The 20,256-nt window shown below is 35.7% G+C and overlaps 1 protein-coding gene across 2 annotated transcripts; it reads left to right on the top strand.

Annotated features, from left to right (window-relative positions):
• The first annotated feature begins 1,312 nt into the window (after positions 1 to 1,312).
• On the top strand, positions 1,313 to 17,033 carry LOC149547754 (putative inactive purple acid phosphatase 29). 2 transcript variants are annotated; one of them, XM_089791819.1, is made up of 4 exons: positions 1,313 to 1,654; positions 1,997 to 2,144; positions 2,232 to 2,629; positions 16,387 to 17,033. In XM_089791819.1, exons 2-4 carry the CDS (start codon positions 2,006 to 2,008, stop codon positions 16,831 to 16,833), a joined length of 984 nt encoding a protein of 327 aa, XP_089647945.1. In that variant the 5' UTR covers positions 1,313 to 1,654; positions 1,997 to 2,005; the 3' UTR covers positions 16,834 to 17,033. The 2 variants fall into 2 exon arrangements, with proteins under 2 accessions (XP_089647945.1, XP_089647944.1); XM_089791818.1 differs by lacking the exon at positions 1,313 to 1,654 and adding an exon at positions 1,751 to 1,911.
• Positions 17,034 to 20,256: the final 3,223 nt, after the last annotated feature.

Here is a 20,256-nt window from a genome sequence, read left to right as displayed (position 1 = left end):
AATGAAGATAAGGTAAGAAGTAATGTACAATGAAGTTGGAGGAGTTATATGACCAAAAAATTTCTGTACAGAGAGATACAACACACAATGGAAGTGGGACACTGAACAAGAGAGCGTTGGTGTGAGATTCAACTATGCAAAAATAAATATTAATCACTAAATGCCAAATATTTGTCAAATTCAAAATGCATGCCAAACACAACGATCTAACAAATTGTCGTTGAGACACACGATTATATTCCCAGAGAAAGATGTAAATCCAAGCAAAGTAGCATAAAGGATAGAATAGGGTGAGGGATGAATCCCACTAAAACTGTGAGAGACAAGTAGAGAAGATCTTTCACTTCCATAATGGCGAGAGACCTAGAACTCCAACAAGAATTCACGATACAAAAGAAATAATCCAAATCACATGCCTACAAGAACCTACAAGTTGGCCTTATAAAGAGCTTCGTAGAAGCTTCCCAAAGGATTACAAAAAAATGTTTCCAGACCAACAAGCTAAAAAAATTAAAATGAGAGTGAGCCTAAGAAATAACACATTAATTGTCGATCATAAAAATAAAAATATTATGTAATAGCATTGGAGACATCACATTAAACAATGATTTATACCACCCTCTTGCATTCCTCATGCAAATACACATTATTTAACTTACATCAAATTCCATCAACTAGTCTAAGCTCTTTATTAAGCTCATATGGAGGTTAATGAATGATTACATGCTTTGTGTAAAATAATTAATGGGTTGATATGATAGTTTAACTATGAACAATTAAATGTGAATATAAATAGATTAAATGTATGTACTTTGTTGAACAATTAAATGTGAATATAAATAGATTAAAAGTATGTACTTTGTGTTTAATTTAATTATATTGTTATGTAAATGTTAGGAATATACTTAAGTGATGTCATTTTTTCTATTCACCCTTATATATGTAGGTGTGCATGCTTGAATTTGTGGCCAGAAATGAACTGTGATCTGTAAATTTTATTTAATTAAAATTCGAGATTTGAAACTTATCCACCTTTGAACATATGTTCTAACTTTCTAAGATTGATAAAGAATAAGTTGTAATTATTAGTATCCTTGAAAATTTGTTAAATTACGAGTACGGAACTCTCTTTAAAATTAAGAGATTCAAACAAAGACTGCAAAATTATTATTTTTTACACAGTTTAAATAACATTTAAAATTATTAAAATTAGCCTTCAAATTTACCACCTTGATATATAATTTGAAGTAGCTCACGTTTTAATTAATTGGGTCGTAGCAACCAAGAGAAATAGAAGAAATATAATCAGTTATAAAATTTAGATCAAGATAAAAGGCGATTCGGAAAACTCCACACCAACATTGACTAACAAAGACAATTTGAGCGTATTTGGCTATGTAGAATCTAGAGTCTCTTGGGTTTTTCCTTCACAGTAGAACCCGATATTTTCGGACACACCAAAGCTGTTTTCACTGTTCCATCAAGGAGATAATGCCCATTTTCTTGTCTTCTCAGAAGATTTCGATACATTTGTCGCGGCACAACATAATCATGATAGGCGATACCAAAGATTACCACTATACTTTCGAATTAATCGCCTGATCGTTGCTTAAAATATCGGATTCAATCTCTAACGAATGAGACTCCTAGGCAGGTCCTGTCAAATCCATCGCCATGATTTTTTATTATCCATACTCACAATATGCGTAGACCTCTGTACATACAAATGCCCCTTGTTCCATACCTCACCACGTATAGCTGATCACAAGCGGGTCGAGGGGCTTATGATTAATGGCTGCCAAAAATATGCAGAGCAAATTTTTTTTCATTTGCCTTATTGGGTGGGTGGTGTCACAAGCAACACCGTTGCCTCTCCGGTTTAAAAGCAATGGGGAGTTGAAAATTTTACAGGCAAATCATACACATCCTGCACCCTGCCTTATATGTTTAAAATAGTTTTAAACATGAATTAAATGTGCCATGTTTACGCTTGCAGGTAGCAGACATGCATTATGCAAATGGCCAAAGCACTAAGTGTTTAAATGTGTTGCCCTCTCAGTACCCCTCCTGTTCTGACCTCAACACAACTGCTTTTGTCAATCGAATGATTCAAGCAGAGAAGCCAGATCTTATTGTTTTCACAGGTACTTAGACGAACTTGCAACCTACATTTTTCTTCTTCATCATTTTGGGTAAGATGTTAAAATTTGTATTGATGGTGTGATGAGTAGGCGATAATATCTATGGGTTGGATACATCAAATGCTGCGGCTTCTATCAACGCAGCATTTGACGCAGCAGTCGCAGCCAAACTTCCGTGGGCGGCTGTTTTGGGAAATCATGACCAGGAATCAGCTACTTTAAACCGGGAAGGCGTGATGAAGCATATTGTGTCCATGAATTACACACTCTCCAAGCTTAATCCTGACACCCATAATGAAATTGATGGTTTTGGAAATTATAACTTGGAAGTAATGGGAGTGGCAGGTTCGGCTCTGCAGGGCAAAAGCGTTCTCAACCTGTATTTTGTTGACAGTGGAGACTACTCAACTGATCCTAGTATAAGTGGCTATGGTTGGATCAAGCCCTCTCAACAAACCTGGTTCAAAGAAACCTCAGCCAAATTACAGGTAATCTTCTCCAGAATCTCTGTATTTAGCACAATTTGGATTTTGGCGTGTCAGTTGTTTCCAACTATTATTATAAAATTTTAATTTGAGGCATATGTTCTTACCGAATATTGTCTTTTATAGTATCTTGTTTTCCCTGGCATTAGCATTGCGGTCCACCTGATGTTCGATGGTAGCCACAAAGTGAGGTTTAGTATCTTCACCTTTGTCAATTCGTAAACTAGGCCATCTTAATTATCAGACTGATCACTTCTTTTCAGAGAAAATAGAAATACTTGGAATACGTTTCAAGTCCCAGGGCCGCATCATATATACATACTGCTAATTTAGGTATTTACCGTGTTAAAACTGGGGCTCTTAATGATTCCATTGAATCTAGTCAGCCAAGCTCTAACTTATATAGAGAGATATGGGCATTTTACTATTTTGGGTTAAAGAATTGCCTAAACCAGCATTAGTAACTCGTGGACTTAATCAAATTCAATCCAAACTGTTTGGAAGGAATTTAAACCCTTTGACGCAAGGCATTTACAGATATTTAGTTGTCACATCCTGGTTAATGAAAAATGTGCCAGCCACAATAAACCACCAGTTAGGAACTGTGAAACAATGCAGAAACAGCTCCACCTTGTATTGTGAGTATATGTGTTGTATACCTTGTTTTCCATTACCCAACAAATTGTCTAATCCATAGTGAAGAAGGTGATTTTGCATGGATTCACTTAACAATCCCTGCCTTGACAAGATTGTCTCATGCTGCCTCATCATAGTTATGTTTTTAATGATTCCATCAGGGGACCGGCTGGAGCATGTCCTCAATTCTAAGTTTTTACATCAACCTGTAATGGGAGAAAAACACACAGAATTTTAGAATCAACAATAATAAGCAAATTGGTACGTGTATTTGCAACCGGTTTGATTCTTACTAGCTTCTTCATCAGTAGCAGGAACTCTTCAGCCTAGGGAGTACTCAATTATCGCTGAGGATTGCTCCTAAAGTACTATTAATTTGGCCAATTGAAACTGGTACTGATTTCACAATTCTTGCTTCTCACAATAAATGGTTCTATCAGTAATTCGATAGGATAAAAAGTGCTTTGTACTAATCATTTGAACTTTAGTACTCTAGCACTTATATTTTGCTTCCTACTCTGTTTTTCCACATACTTGATACTTGTCATGTTTTACTTGGCACTCTTATAACTTGCCATGTTAAGCCGAACTTTAAATCCCATTCTTTTCTCTTTGGCACTAAAAGGCATTGACAAAACTTACAATTTAATTATTGAAAAAATCAGTGACTATAATTCAGGGAATGACTGATATTAGTGTTAATCATTTGACAAGCTGGCAACTCATAATTCTGAAGCACCATTTCTATTCATCTTGGCTCCCTAGCCGAAGCCTTCTTGAAGAGCAGACTATCATCAATAAACTGCACGTGAGTCACATTGAGGACACTGCTTACAACTTGAAGCCCCCTCAGCTAGCCCACTTCTACCTCCTCTTTGATAGCAGGACCCAGAACTTCTACACTTAAAAAAATAGGAACAAAGGATCACTTTGCCTCAAAGACCTAACTGCATTGACGAATTTTTGAGCAACTCCAATGATTGGCCCTGGATAAGACAGTGGAGATTCAATCGACCCAATTATATCACTCCAAGATAAACTCAAACCTTCTTGTTACCTTGATAAGGAAATCTTAATAAATGTAATTTTAGGCCTTATTAATTTCAAGTTTCAGACCATACCTTCTATCTTCCTTGTCTTAATGGAGAAGTTACCAGATTCTCTCCAGCAACCCTCAAAGTCTGGTTCAATTCTGTCCAAAGTCTGGTCCTTGTCAAATTCTGTCCAAATTCTCCTAGAGAGCCATATATTCACTGCAAATTCTGTCAGAGGAATCTGGGCAGAATTCAGAGCGAATTTTGAAAATATTTCTGACCAGCAGCTGAACCCAAGCTGAATTTGGTGTCAAAACAAATTGTTTTTACTTTTTTAAAGTGTTTTTTTGCCTAATTTGGTTTATTTGATCCTCCCAACCCTAAAAGTGACCACCAAAAAGGCCAAACAATATGGTTTATATGTCATTTATGCGTTTGTGAGTGAAAATGAAAGCTTTCTTATAGAGGAAATCCAAATTGACAATTGGTGAAGTCCAAATCGACGATTATAGAGGAATTTCTTTTTAAAAACTATGATATATTCTTCGAATCCAGGGCTTTAAATCTGAATCTCAACTTTTGATCTAGCTTGGTTAGAAATCCTCTATCCAATATTAAAAAAAAATATCAGATAACTGCACTTATCTTTTGATGAGTCCTTTCATTCTCAAACTGTCCCGTGATATGGAAATATGTCCATGTATGCAAAGCAAGTGTATGATGTTGTATGTATGGCTAAATGATGTAATTAATATCCTATTATTTTGAAACACAGATATGGTTGTGTATTTTCCTATGTTGCTTTACTATTAGCAGAGTGGTGTATGGACTTATTTGTTGTTGTACACACACACATTTTTTTAAAAAGATATGTTTTGGTACGGACGAATCCGAACCCAACCCAAAAAATATTTGGACAAATTTCGAACCCGCATCCATACCAAAATCCGAACCGGCAACTTAGATCATGAGCAATCATAATCCCGTCAATGATTCACCTACCTATGAAATAACCCAATTCACTTCTCTAAAACGATGAGCTCTATACACTTCTTAAATCTAGATGCCATCACCTCTGTGACAATCTAATAAATACAATTACATAAGGCAATCGGCCTAAATTCATCGAAGAATTTTGTATTTTTTCTATTGGGAACAAGAGCTATAAAGGTTTGATTCCAACATTTCATCATGACCTTTCTCCGCCTGCACTCCGACACAACTCTCCAAACATCCTCCTCCATGCTCTTGCCAATTTCCTAGACTCTTTTGAGTTTCATGACCTCTACATGTTTCTAATTCCACTTAACATCCATACTCCACCATCCTTCCAAAGCATTCTAAAAATCAAGATATTATACCAAAAAGTTCAATCTTGAAAGAGATCCCTAAGGACTTTTGATTTGGGGTGACAATTAAGAGGAGTTTGCCAATGATCTGAACCTCCAAATTGTAGGACTTCCGAAACAAAGCAGACAGAAGACAATCAACTTGAATTCAAGGAACCTGTCCAATCCACAAAGAATACTCTCTGCCCCTATCCTTCTATTACTCCAAGTAAACCATCTTAACTTGAGAATAACATTAGTTAAGGAAAAATCTTCATGGAATTCTCTAGATTTTTTATTGAGCCTAAGGTGCTTTAGAGCTTGATGCCTTGCCTCTCCTGAAGGTATAGAATTACATTAAGTCACCCTTGATCACTCAGTTATCGTTCTTATCCTCTTCCTAAATTCTTTCAGTTTATCCCAAAAAAACATCCTATCTCTTTCCACACTGGGGCCTTGGAAGTTAGTAAGGACCACACTGTTTGGCCCTTGATTATCTTTGAGCTTTATAGATAAGCAATGATCTCTCTTCAACCAACACCCTCGAGAATCTAAATTTATTTTGAACCACAGCCATACCAGATATGGTTCTAACATCCACAACCAGCCATTCCTCGTTTTTCCAGAAGCTTAAAATCATCTCGATCATTACAGAAGACTCCACTCTAGTCTCCTGCATTAGCAACAAATCCAGGCCTTCTACCTGTTGATGGATGATTTACGAGCACACCAACACAGAATAAAGTACTAATAGACACTATATACTCTCCTGAACATAGACCTTTCATATACTTGCACTGCAAAAGATTATAGAGATGACTCCAAGGTTCCTACAGCAAACATGTAACTCTGTGATGGAGAGGAGCCTGTTTGTATGTTGGTAATCCAAGGGGGGACTTACGTAATTTATTTCAAGATGACTTTGACAGTTGTGCCTTTGGGAGATATTCAAAAGATTTGGCGATGAAGAGTATTTCAAAGTATTTCACAAAATGTACTCAAAATGAAGAGAGTAAGGATTGAGAAGTCCTATTCTAATACTAAGAACTTAAAAGACAATGATTGCTGAGGTGAAATCTACCACACTTTTCTTCACCAAAATCAACAACTATAGAAAGGGTGTGCAACCTCCAAAGGTCATGTTAAATATTCCACACCACAACTGAACACCATCATAAAAACAATGCACTTTCAGAGATCAAAGTTAAGCATCTGCATAAATGGTTCAGATTAACCTTACATTAAGCATAGAAATCATCTAGTTACAAAGAGGTATGACAAAATGATCTCACCACAACATTATCAATCTCCTTGCTCTAACAACTTTGAAAGCAAGTCTAATATATTAAGGAACAAGAAAGCATGCGAACTCCGAAAACAAAGCAAGCAATCACAAAAGTTCAATGAGCTAAACTTTTATTCTAGTAGCTTATTGCAAGAATTTCCCAAAGTTCACTCTATTATAAAAGATGGGGCAAACCCTTTTCTAGTTTCCAAAATACAATGAACGACCTAGACTTAAACAGAATCAAAAGCACAAATTTTGCCACGTCAACCCTAATTATGGTCTGGCCAAGGAATTTCTCTATTCCACATCAACCCTAATTATGGTCTAGCCAAGGAGAGATTCTCTATCCTTATATAGTGGACCCATATGGACCAATGAGAAGAGAGGTTGTGCACTATCAAGAAAGTGGGTTGAATTGACCATTTATGAGACAAGATTCCCACTGAGCATTTAATGCTTTCACACATAATAGATTATGCTTGATTCCTTTCTTTGAAAGTGGAGAATCTAGACATGACTATTTTTAGCTCATCAACACACACTTGGCACTGTTTTGTGCTTTAACTCCATGATAGCTGTAACATTTTCACACTTGCTAAAGTTCTCCCATTTTGGCACTAAAGTCAAATCCTATACATAACATTTGAGAATACAAAGATATTCTCCAATTCATCTTCCGAAAAGGAATGTGTGCTAAAGAATTCTTCCAATCTGTCCTTCAAGCCATTTTCTATCATTTCTTCATAAGTTAATCTCTTTGTGAACAATACTTCAATTGCATTGAGGATTCCTTCCTAAATGTTCCCAAATCCCAATCAAGATTCCTTAGTTAAACTGATTCTGCATTAAACTTCTCAAATAGTTCCTTCCTCGTGACCATTATGCCATACCATTAGGAGAAATTAGATGCCTCGTTCTCTTATTACAATTGCATCCATCAGTGTTTTCTTAGGAATCTCTATCAAAGCCTCTAAGTGTGGGATAGTCTTGTTCTAGTAGACATGTATATATTCCCATATTCGATCCACACACTTTATCCTGCAAAGGATAGCTAAAGTTCTTCCATGCATTAGAGTCAAATCTTCAACAAACTTATATGCAACATCACAAATGTTCTTCACCCACTTTTTAGTGCCTTGTGTAACTTTCCATGTTCTTTCAATGTCATCCATTGATTCATTTGGAAGAGTTGTAGGCTGGGGGAGGAGGACAAATTCTTGATCTTCTTGTCCAACAAGATTTGTTAGACATGATTATAGATACCCACACAAAGCCTTGTTCTCATTGTTTAATTTTTAGTATTTCTCATCTATTCTCTTCATTTGTTTCTTTAGTGTCTGGGCAGAATAACCAAATTCCTCGATCACCTATTCCTTGGGTGCACTCCCTAAGTCAGTTGTAGTCATATAATACTTTTTTGGGATTATCTCATCTTTGGCCTTGTCAGCCTTTGACACTGTTAGATGTAAAGTTCTAGATCTCAACTCATACCTAGTAACTTTGGAGAATTTCTTTACGTTCCTCTTTGTGTTAGTTTTTTAATTTGGTTAAAAAATTCCTATAACTCCATTGTAGGAATGACTTCTTCCCCAAGATCCTTTTGAATCCTCTCCTTCAACCATTCTAGAGTCGTTGAATGTTGATAATACACTTGTATCTGTTCTTGTTTCAGTATTATCTCTTTACAACACTCCTCTAGCATTGGAATCTTTGGCTCTACTAACTCTTTATCTAACATTGCCTTTTGAGATTCTTGAAATTGGAGCTTTGTTTTTGTAGGAGGGCCTTGATCTTCATTACTTTGTTGGCTAACTTCTTAGAAAGTAGTGATACTTTGCCTATCATGCACTAGTAGAGTGATTTGGTCTTGTGAGCATGTTTTTATTGGTCCCAATCTATTCTCCCATAAAAGTATCAAATACATGTATGCTTGAGGAATTGACAAGTGATTATACTTCTATCTCTAGCTTTGTCTTTATTATGGAGGCTTTTGGATCACCTAAAGATTTCTTCGGTCACTCTTCCTAGGTGTTGCTTTTCCCTTTCTCACGTTCTTTTTTGTTGGATCTTCTTTTTCCCCAACTTCTGATGATTTCTCGGTTCTACCATCTCATGGCTCTTGATGTCCCATCAGGATTTTAAAGTAAGGGGGCATTATTTGTCTTCAATCATTGACCTTATGTTCAATCTAACACTTTTTGAATTTCATGACTAGTCTATAACATATCAAGATCTATTTCTTTAGGCCCAATCCCATTAGGGGGCTATATCGTCTTATTTATCTCCTTAGACTCAAGCTAAATCATATTTGAATCTTCTAACACTTGATCTAGTACTAGATGGATTATGTTTGATCATTCTGAGAGGTAACCTGAAATACATTCTCTTCCTAGCTTCAAATTCATCTTTGGCATTGGCCTAATAATCCTCAAGATGTATCTTATGTTTGTACCTTCTACCAGTTGAAATCCTCATTTGTTTGTAAGGATCTAAATCCATCATTGTTGTATGAAATGTGAGATGATAAAACTGCAATTCCTCCATTGACTTCTTTTCTATTGGTAGTGACGTACTTCATTAGAAGTTCCCATGATGATTGAGATTTCTATTCCACCTTTCCTCTTCTTTTTTATTTTCTCATTAGATGTCAATTGCTCATGACTCCTAGAAACACCATTTTACCAGTTGGATAACTTGGAAGTTCGTTGGGCTAAGAAGAGAATCCCTAAAGCTAGATATAAGAGAATGATGAGAAATTTATAAACCACGACTTGTACTTTCTCACTAACTTCATTGCTTGCTTTGACAACTTTGAGTGAAGGCCAACCTAAAGAAACTTGACAATATGCATGGAAAATGTGTCATTGGCTCTCAAGTAATCAGGCGCATTATACAAGTGCAATTGAGGATAACATTTGTGCATCTTTAATTGCTTTGAACCACATCCTATGGGTCCTTAGCATCAAAATACTTCAAATTCGATTACCCTTTCCATTATGTATACGATGTAGAAGCTCATATAAAAAGGCCTTGGAATGCTCTAAATTTCCGAATCGCTCGTCCAAGTTATTACTGTTCATTCTTGTCCAATCTACAACCTTGACTCCATCTGTCACTTCTTTATTAAAATACCATATTCATGGCTTGAAAATGCAAGACTGTGGACATGTCATGATTCTACTTAGTAAGATCACAAGGTCACCATTGTCTTGCTTGAGATCCAACTAGAAAATCTTCTTGGGACATTTGAAATGACGAGCCTTGGGCTTTTGCAACCACTTATTCTTTGTAACTTCATCACAATTGTCAATCCCAATATTATAGACCCTAAGGAACACTGTCTCTTTCGTTATGTACAGTGTACATAATTGACTGGTACATTGAAATTCCAAAAGATTCAATAATTGGCAAGATAGTGAGATTTGTAGAGCCTGAATTACCTTGTGCTCTAAATTATAATGCTTTGCACATTCTATAATTAGGTTAGGACACTAGGTGGTAAGAGGAAAGTCAATTGCTGCCACAATCCCACTTCTTAATATTTTCTTCGCTAAGAACATTGGATAATATTCCTTGTGGCCAAGCATCCTTCTATTGAGCTCATCCATTTTTGGACCTCCTAGGTTTGTGTCGCCAACCTCCTCCCATTTGGATATAATCTATGATTTTGAAAGAAATCCCTCCAACTCATTATTTTATCAAAGTCTACCTTGACAAGCTTGATCCTTTGGATTTTTCCACCTTTTTACTACAAGACAAGAATAAATATGGTGTCCAAGAATTAAAATAATAAAAAGCATATGTACATCTCATTTCAAACTCAGAATGATATTTAAGGTTGAAGAAGAAAACTTCTTGGTTTTAAAAATCACTATAAAATTGCCTCTTCCTTGTCAAAACCAACGCCCTTAAACTCTGATTATTCAACTCGATGTGTGAAAACGAAATGAAACCTCTCTTATATAGAAAATTCATTGAATTAACAATTGGTTAATTTCAACTACATTAAATTCTCTTGAAGGGGTTTTGAATCTCTGATTTATACCTTTATTTCTCTCATCTTACATGGTTCTCTAGAGCACTCTTTAGTCGTAGTGAAGGATTTTTTTCCATTTTAGAGGAATTCGTTGATTATAGAGAACAAGTGCCAATGGGTGCACTTTGGGTATGGGGGATGAATTGTGTGTTTTAGAGAAATTCTCTCTATGCTTGGAATCAACGCTCATGAGCACTCTTGAAGCTTGGGAAGGGAATTTTTTTATACTTAAACCATTTTGATTGTTCCTTGCTTTCTCCAGCTTGGATGCAAATTTAACAACATAGAATGTTTTCCTTGTGATTACATAGACATAGAGAATCCAGATCCTTGGACACATATTAGTCTTGGGGAAGGATTTTTTAAGTTTGAACAAGTTCCTCAGCATCTTGTAATCCTCTCTCTTAGGCACTAATTAGGCTTGAAAATGGAATTTCTTTGTACTTAATTTGATTTCATTGTCTCTCTATTTTTTTAGTTTGAACAAGTTCCTCGGCATCTTGTAATCCCCCCTCTTGGGCACTTATTGGGCTTGAAAATGGAATTTCTTTGTACTTAATTGTTTTTCATTGTCTCTCTACTTTGGGTATTCATTGGGATGAGACTAAGGAATTTACCCATATGTAGTGAATTTTCAATGTTTTTCATGTCCTTTCCTCTTTTGGACATTTTTCAAGGATGTTCTAACTTCTCAAGCTTAGAAAATTTTAGATCAACTGCCTTGTTTGTTCATTTTCCAGATTTAGAACCGGTTACTTCTTTGTTTCTTTGTGTCAATTGTCATTAGTTGCTAGAAATAAACTTTCCAAAAATTTCACTTCAAAAAATAGTAAGTTTGTTTAAATACAAGATTAGACCAATCCGGGACACAATTAAACTTAATAAAAATACACCTTGATAAAAATAGTAAGTTCTTCCAAAATCAAAATTAGGCCTATTGGGGGTGCAATAAAACTTAACAAAAATTATAGTTTGCAAAAATAGTAAGGTCATCAAAATGATCAATAATATTTTGGCATTCCTTTTGAAAGATCAATTCCCTTTTCATACTTGACCAAATTCACTATTCCCAAATTCATTATTCCTTCAAAAGCTCTGAACCCAAAGGTAGATGACATCCCACTTCTAGACTAACATAAATTATTTAATGCTCATTCAAAACAATAGTAACTTTAGGGAATTGAGCCACAACTTCTAGGGACACAAAAGCAAATGACTAAGTGCGCAAAAATGTAGGGGTTCCTCGTTTGCAATGGGGCGATGTTTGAGAAGGCTATAACGCTACCTCCACCAAGCACTTAAGCAAGAATCTTCTTTTCAAACCATTTAGGCCTTGCATATTCCAACATAAAATCTTCTTTTCTTATGCGACTTAAGGAGGTGCTCACCTGCCATGTTGACATACTTACTTAATGCCTCTTGTGTGCCTTTTCTAATGTCCTTAGGATTTCTATTCCTCAAGCCCCTTCCATCTTTCCTACCTTCAATGTAAACAACAAGATTCTAAGAGCAGTCTATGGCCATATGACCGACCTTCCTATAATTAAAGCATCTAATGGGAAGATATTCATAATTGAGCTTTGTTGATGTGCGTTTTATGACCCACCAAATAGTAGAACAAAATACAAAAATATCTTATCCTCTCTTGAATAAAGTCTCATGTATGCTAAGATTACTAGAAAATCATAGGTTCCTTCAACGTTAGATCCTGACTGTGGATAAGCTCGGTGGCTGATGTGATATGCTGATGATTACAAAGGGTCTTATGTATCTTTACTCGAATTCATTTCAAGCCACACTGGATGTGGGAACTATCTAAAGGTTTTGAAATGAAGTTTTTTTTTTTTGGATTTTCACAAAGTATGTGGGAATGAAATGGAATAGGGCTTAGGAACTCTATTCTAATCCTAAGAGAAGTGATGATAACAAATAGTATTCTATTGGACAAATTCCTCAATTTACTAAGCTCCGCTTCGCCAAGATATACTAAAACTACGCATGAACTAGTGCAATCTTCAAGGGTTATGCCGAAAGATTTTCAAACCACCTTTTACACCATCATAAAGAACAATGTATACAAATGATAGAAGTTAAACATATGCATGAAATGGGTTTAGGCAAAGTTTGCACAACAATTTAGAATCACTAAAATGTCAAAAGTATGAAAGAAATGAATTCATCAATACACCATCATATTCTCCATTGCAATCACAACACTTTAGCCAAACTAAACTTAATCTAAATGAGGGAATTTAAGAGAACAAGCAAGCACCAAGGCACATCAAGTATTTACCAAACTTCAATGAAAACTCTATTATCTTAGTAGCTCATAGCAACAATCTTAGAAAATCCTCCCTTTACAAATAAGTAGTGAGGCCTTTATATAGGTCCTCAATTACAATAAATGGCCCAAATGATTACAATAATCGATGGCCCAAATTGTGCCACATTAGCCCTAATTAGGGTTGGGGCAAAAAAAGGTAACTATGTGAATACAATAAGAAATCCACTACCATAGTGGATAATAAATTCCCACAATGCATGCTTGCACAAGAAGAGGGTGGGTGCAATAAATATCCACTATGCATGTCCATTACTCAATAGCTCAGTCTCCCTTGAATAGATTATTCTTGATTTCATTCCCTAAATGCAGAGAAGTTTGACTTGGAGACCTTAGATGGATTGGTAGAGATTAATAGGTGCCATTAAGTAAACTCGAGTCCTTTCCAACCACGTCATTTTGTAACTAAGATCCAATATTCACTGACTTTTTTGAAAATCTCTCCTCGAACATTCCCATCTTCTATGTACATGCTTAGAAATTTATCTCCATGAAATGGATTAGAGTTCCTTGCTGATGATTATGTCACTCTCAAATTTCCTCATATTGAACTTCCTTCGCCATGTTTTTGGATTTTTTTATTTGAACTTTGATCTTTGAACTTTGAACATCTATGGCTAGATCACTTAGTACTTGGATGTCTTTGATGTTGGGACTAGAATCTAAGACTTGAGCATCTTTCTTGAATTTCTAGAACTAGAAATAATTGATATAAGAATTGTGCAATAAATTCAAAATGGAACATATAGACCTATTACACATACTCTCTCTAGAACTATATTTTATTTCTCCAATAATTGTCTCTTTCTCTCTCCTCACAAATTTCATTTGTAATGCTTTAAATTTACTTTCTTACACCTTTTCTTATGTTTTCAAAGAATTTTCTTTTTTTGTTTATCATCATATCATTTCTCCAACCGTGGGTGCACTCTTGAAGAGGGTGAAATTTGAGATATGGGGGAGAAAGTTTCCAACACTTGGCCATTTTTTCTTCCATGAAGGAGAAAATTTCCAACACTTAAATCATTTTTTCTTCCATGAAGGAGAAATTTTCAACAATTAGTCATTTTTTCTTCCATGAAGGAACATTTTCCAACACTTAGTCGTTTTTTCTTCCATAAAGGAGAAATTTTCAAACACTTTAACCATTTTTTCTTCCATGGAGGAGAGAGTTACAAAAGACATTTTTCCAAGATCTCTAGTTTTCTTGCCAACGGAAATTTTGAGTGGTCATGGATTTTGTCCACGATGGAGGAATTCCGCAACAACCATTTTTCTCCAAGGCAGGATTTTTTTGTGTGGTCATGGATTTAGTCCAAAATGGAAGAATTATGCAACAACCATTTTTCTCCAAAGCAAGATTTTTTGAGTGATCATGAATTTTGTCCATGATGGAAGAAATCTGCAACAACTATTTTTCACGCCTTTCCACTTTTGGATATTTCAAGGGTGATTCCAGGCTTAACCGTTTTTTGATTGACTACCTTGTTTGCTCATTCTTTTGGATATAGAAATAGATACCCTTTTGTCTCTTTATCAACCAAAGCTCACTTGTTTCCAAAATAGACCTACCAAAAATAGGCTTTCTAAAAATAGTAAGTGTTTTGAAAGTCAAAATAAGGTCAATCTAGAAGGCAGTAAAATTTACTAAAAATAGACTTTCTAAAAATATTATGTCAAGACATTCAATTCTCAAACAAGCAAATTGTTTCCATTCCAAGAGCCACATGGACATCACTTTTCAAACTTGGCCAATTTTACCAATTCTCATTCAAGAGAGGGGAACCTCAAAGGACCAAGCCTAAAACTACTAAGAACTAAAGCCAAAAGGAAAAGACCAGGAGCAAAAGAGGGGGTCCCATTTGCAATGGGGCAATGGTTGGAAAACTCCACAACAAACTCTTGTAGCCACTCATCCATGATAGACCATGATAGAAAAAAGCCTAATTGATTGCCAAATCGGCTTACTAAGATCTATCATTGCACAAATATCAGCATAGGAGGGTAGTTGTCCTCCAAGAGATGGATTAGAGCTACGTAAATTTGAAGACAAGTACCTATCAATTTGAAACTTTCTCCCAACCACAATTCTCATGGAAATTTGAACATCCATATCCAAATAGAAACCTCTTTAATATCTTCCAAGCTGGGGTCAACACCAGACATTCAAACCTTAATACAAACCCCTACATCGCCCATAAACTAGGCCCCTCCCTTGAGCATGTTGCTGCTCTCAAAATTCGATTGGAAGACAATTTGCAAGGACCCCAAAGCCAAAAGATTAACTTTTGAGGAGAGACTAGCTCAATTTTACCCAATCCAAGATTTAATCTTATCCAAAGTGGTTCAAATCCCCAATAACTTGGCAATAACTGCATACTCTTTATCTTTTCAACTTCAGAAGCAATAAATTCCACACGAGTGCAGGTCGTGGAACAACATTTGAGATATCCAAGTTGACATGGCCAACGGACATCCTCAAACCCTTATAAGAGACTACATTGAGCTCATCGTTGACCTCAAAAAGCAAATTTCAAAGGGCCCGTGCTTCATCAAGCCTGGCAGAGTTGCTATCATCCAATATCTCTCCTTCCTTGTCTTCGCTCACCTCTGCAAATCGTTTGATAGATTTACTTCAGAAACCTCTCTCCTATGTGTTTTGCACCTCTTATTTTGTTCGCATTTTGGCTATTCTAAACCATATTGTTGTGTTTTAAGGATTCTGTACTGTATATATCAGCATAATGAATGCTTCTTCTTTTTTCATATATATATATATATAACTTAACCCCAGTTGTTCCTAAAAATGGCCTCAAAAAATTCATCTCCAAAATGTGCCCTCCATCCCTGCATCCCATAAACTTGGTTGAACATAGGAATTATCACTGCAGGTTTCTTTACTAATTTTGGAGGATGAAAGACAGTTGAAGAATTTAACGAAAAATGCCAACATTTTTGGCAGCTTACTGGGAAAATGAAAAATTAACATATAAATGCATTTACCCATTATAATAAACTATTAGTATTTTTGTCCAGGAAAATACTAGTTGGTAATCATATAATGGGTACTAACGATGTTTTGAGTGCATAAATGCAGGAAAATTATACAAGTATCCCACCAACACAATCCGAACCTGCTCCAGGGCTTGCATATTTTCACATACCTCTTCCAGAAGTAAAGGAGCTGGGCAGTTCTAACATCACAGGCATAAAACAAGAGGGTGTAGGCTGTGCTTCATATAATTCTGGATTTATGGAAACAATGGTGGAAGCAGGGGATGTTAAGGCTGCCTTTACGGGTCATGATCATTTGAATGATTTTTGTGGGAAGTTAAAGGGAATTGAACTGTGCTATTCTGGGGGATTTGGATACCATGCTTATGGGAAAGCAGGATGGGCAAGGAGAAGCAGAGTTGTTTTTGCGTCTCTAGAGAAAGACAGCAATGGAGGCTGGAAAGGTGTCAACTCAATAACAACTTGGAAGCAATTAGATAATGAAAATCTCTCAAAAATTGATATTCAGACCTTGTGGACTAAGCCATGAAAAGCTTGGTTGAAAGATCTGTAACATACAAAGATAAATAATTGTGGGAGCCATCTTAGATGTTGGAGATTCATGTTAAAGATATATTTTACTCCTATAAGTGTGTATGCCTATGGTCATTCATTACTCTTTTGAAAAGTCTTTACCTGAAAATTATCTTTGAAGGATAAATTATAGAAATATGCAATAACTTTTAACCATGAATTTGTCATCTATGTTTGTCTTACATAAATTGACATAAGCTTCTGGTTTGCACTGTATGAACTTTTGCTGGATGTTTTGGAACATACTCAAGTGATCCATCATCAGGAAGAGGAAAATAAATGCCTACCATAATCAATATTACATACAACTGTCAATCTTTACTTAAAACCATTGCTTGAAACTCGGAGTGAAAACCTTGGATAACATCTAAACAATTAACACAAATACATTGTCCTACTTCTCAGCCAGCAGACCTCAATGTTCCAATAAGAAACATGTCATTAGTAGGATTGAAACTATTCTACTCAGTTCATAACAGAGGTAACAATATTTCACACCCTAGATTTGCGAGATCCATGCTAGAAACCTTTTGTCAAATTTACTTTCAGATACTTAATAGACTATTTCAGTGGAATCATTTGTGAAAATAATTATTTCTGATATAGATATTATCTTATATAGTGATAAGTGTGGAGTTGCAAGCATTTGAGTTTAGATGCTGTAAAACTACAGTGTGTATGAAATGATCATTCCTTTGGGGGATTGCAAGTTAACCAAGATTCTTCTATCTAATTGAAACAAATTGATTCACAACAATAATAGAAGAATTTATTTAAACAGACATAGAGATAACTCACACATCAATGAGTAATAGTCAATGGACTCTATCGAATTCACGGAATTAAGTATTTGTGTCCAAATTAGACCATACTAGAATACCAATTCCTCTTGGTGGGCAGACCTCTGTTAAGGCTCCAAGAAACTTCTCCCAGCCACAGTGTATTCAATAACTTCTGCTAAGAAGAAGAAACGGTGGGATTGATGTTTCATTCTGAAATAGGTGTATGATTTGTAAAGAAAAAGAAATAATAATAGCTGATCAGGAATACTTTCATCTTCATGCATTTTCTCTCTCAGTGATCCAAAAAAGCAGACTTTTGCTTTCTTCCAACTTTGAAAACCAAACAGTGGCAATTTCTAATTTCACTCCTACACGCCTTGTCAACAAAGTGTCTGAGCTGGCTGAGATAAACTTGAGTTGATAAAGAGGAAAGATCAACTCGAAAGCCACTTTAAAACTAGCCACACATCCATGACTGAAAAATAGGAACTTAAGTGATTAAGAAAAACAATTTGTCCCCCTTTTTTTAATTGATTGCCTTAACCTTTGGGGACTTTAACAAAAAGAAGGCTTTAGCAATATTATTAATTATTTTTTAAGGCACTAAATGACAGGGGACATTACAGTGTAGACATTTGCAGAAACTGGTTACTCAACTAACTCTCTTTTTAAGAACTTTAACATAAGTCCTTACAGTAAACACAGCCTAAATTGATTTATTTTCAACCATTTACTTCAATCTTTATAACCAGACATTGCCCTAGAGTGTTTGAAGTTACATCTCTAATTTGTCCGAAAGTGTTGATGTATGGAGTTGTTTAGATTTGTTGAATCCCTGCCATCTCTAGATTTTCTGAAATTCTTAACTCATTCTGTCTCAAATTATTTTAGCCATCTTACAATAGTAATTGAAATTATATTAGCTCCTAGGAAGGCCTTATAGAATAAATGGGACAAAATAAAACAAATACAGGTGTACTGATCCCATTCTCTCAGATTAGCTGCAATTCATTGAAATTGCTTCCACTGAAAAGCCTCTTTATTAAAAGGTTTTAAACAGTGATAAAATTTGCAGCGTGGCCTGGGATTTCCTATGTTACCCGGGGACGCGTTTCTGGAAAAAATTGACCCTATCCCCACGTCCCGGAAACTTGGAAACTTCTGGAAACCTTTCCCTTGGCTGTCCCATAAAATTAATGTTTCAGTTTTGATAATTTGTTTGATTTCTACTCTCATGTGAACTCTAAAGTTAAATTATTTAATACAAACATTATATGTTAAGGTTCTATAATTTATATAAGCATGCGTTATCCATGTTTTTATATGAATATTTAAAATTTCCCTGTATATTTAAAATTTTCCCTACTTTTTATATAGCCATTCCCACTGCTGTACCCTGCTCCAAGGGAAAAAAATCCGTCCCGGAAACCCGTTTCCCCGTCCCCACGTCCCCCCATCCCGGAAGCCTGGGGTAACATAGGGGATTTCATATAAAGGGCTTCAAAATCTTAGCAATTCACCTTGAAATTTTAGAATCCAGCTTTACACTTCAAAAGCCTATACAACAAATAATAAACTATATATTTCTTTGTGATGGGAAACAGTTTACTCCAAATTGCAAATTTCTTCCCCAAGTCCCTGACCATAGTCCTTGTAACACTAGAAGACCTTCCAATGATTACTATCCTACTCTCTGACCCTAGTAGGTCAAAACTAACCAAGAAGTGCAGTTGCAACATCCCATCATGCTTTATACATGCTTGATCCTCTCTTTCCATTCCATTTTAAACCATTTTGAGTTTGACACTTACTCCATGGTAGATCCATAGGTATTTTTAATAACCCACTGCGCCACCTGAGCATATTATATAATGATTTTTGGACCCAGAATCTCTCATAACCTAGCCCTCCTCCTCAATATATTGATGAACACCTGTCCTTATTCCAGAACATGTAGTTTCCACCCTTATGCTAGTGGATTGGGCCCAGAATATCTCACAGACTGTGCTTTTGCCTTATATTCCCCCTTCAGCTCAAACTATGTCCTTTGAGTGGATTCTTGTAGCTGTGCTTTTTTATTGATTCAAGGAGTGCTTCTTCACCTTTTGATGGTGCCTACTTTCATCTTGTCTTCTGCTCATGTGTGAAGGATCTATTCGCTAGGATTGGAATGGGGTTCTCTTGCACTTATTTTTGGAGAAATGTCTATCTATGCATCCTGGTACCAAGGAGAAACCTTTGTTTTGTTTAGTCTATAATCAAGAACAGATTTTCTTTTGTTAAATTGTAAGGAGATATATATTCCCAGTTATTAGATTTAATTTATTGTCATAGCATGGCAGTTTGAAATACTGCCAACTAGATTAGAGTAAATTCCTTTTTTGTTTCATAGATGTCGATTATAATAAAGCCTAGTCTTGATTGATAAAGGGGTGTATTCTGGCAAACCAGAATAGTTTCTATCCACCTGGATTTAAACCCTCAGTTGTGATAGATTGTGTCATCACCTCACCTCTATTTCACTACAAGCGTACGCCATTAGAAGTTTTTCCACTATAATGCCTGCCAGAATGGCAGTTGAAATTTCTTAAAAACAA

This window comes from Cupressus sempervirens, chromosome 7 (assembly GCF_028749045.1).
Source record: "Cupressus sempervirens isolate cs-2001-9-10 chromosome 7, ASM2874904v1, whole genome shotgun sequence".
Classification (NCBI taxonomy): domain Eukaryota; kingdom Viridiplantae; phylum Streptophyta; class Pinopsida; order Cupressales; family Cupressaceae; genus Cupressus; species Cupressus sempervirens.
Note: the sequence above shows the minus strand (reverse complement) of the source record. Positions and strands in the feature narration are given on the sequence as shown.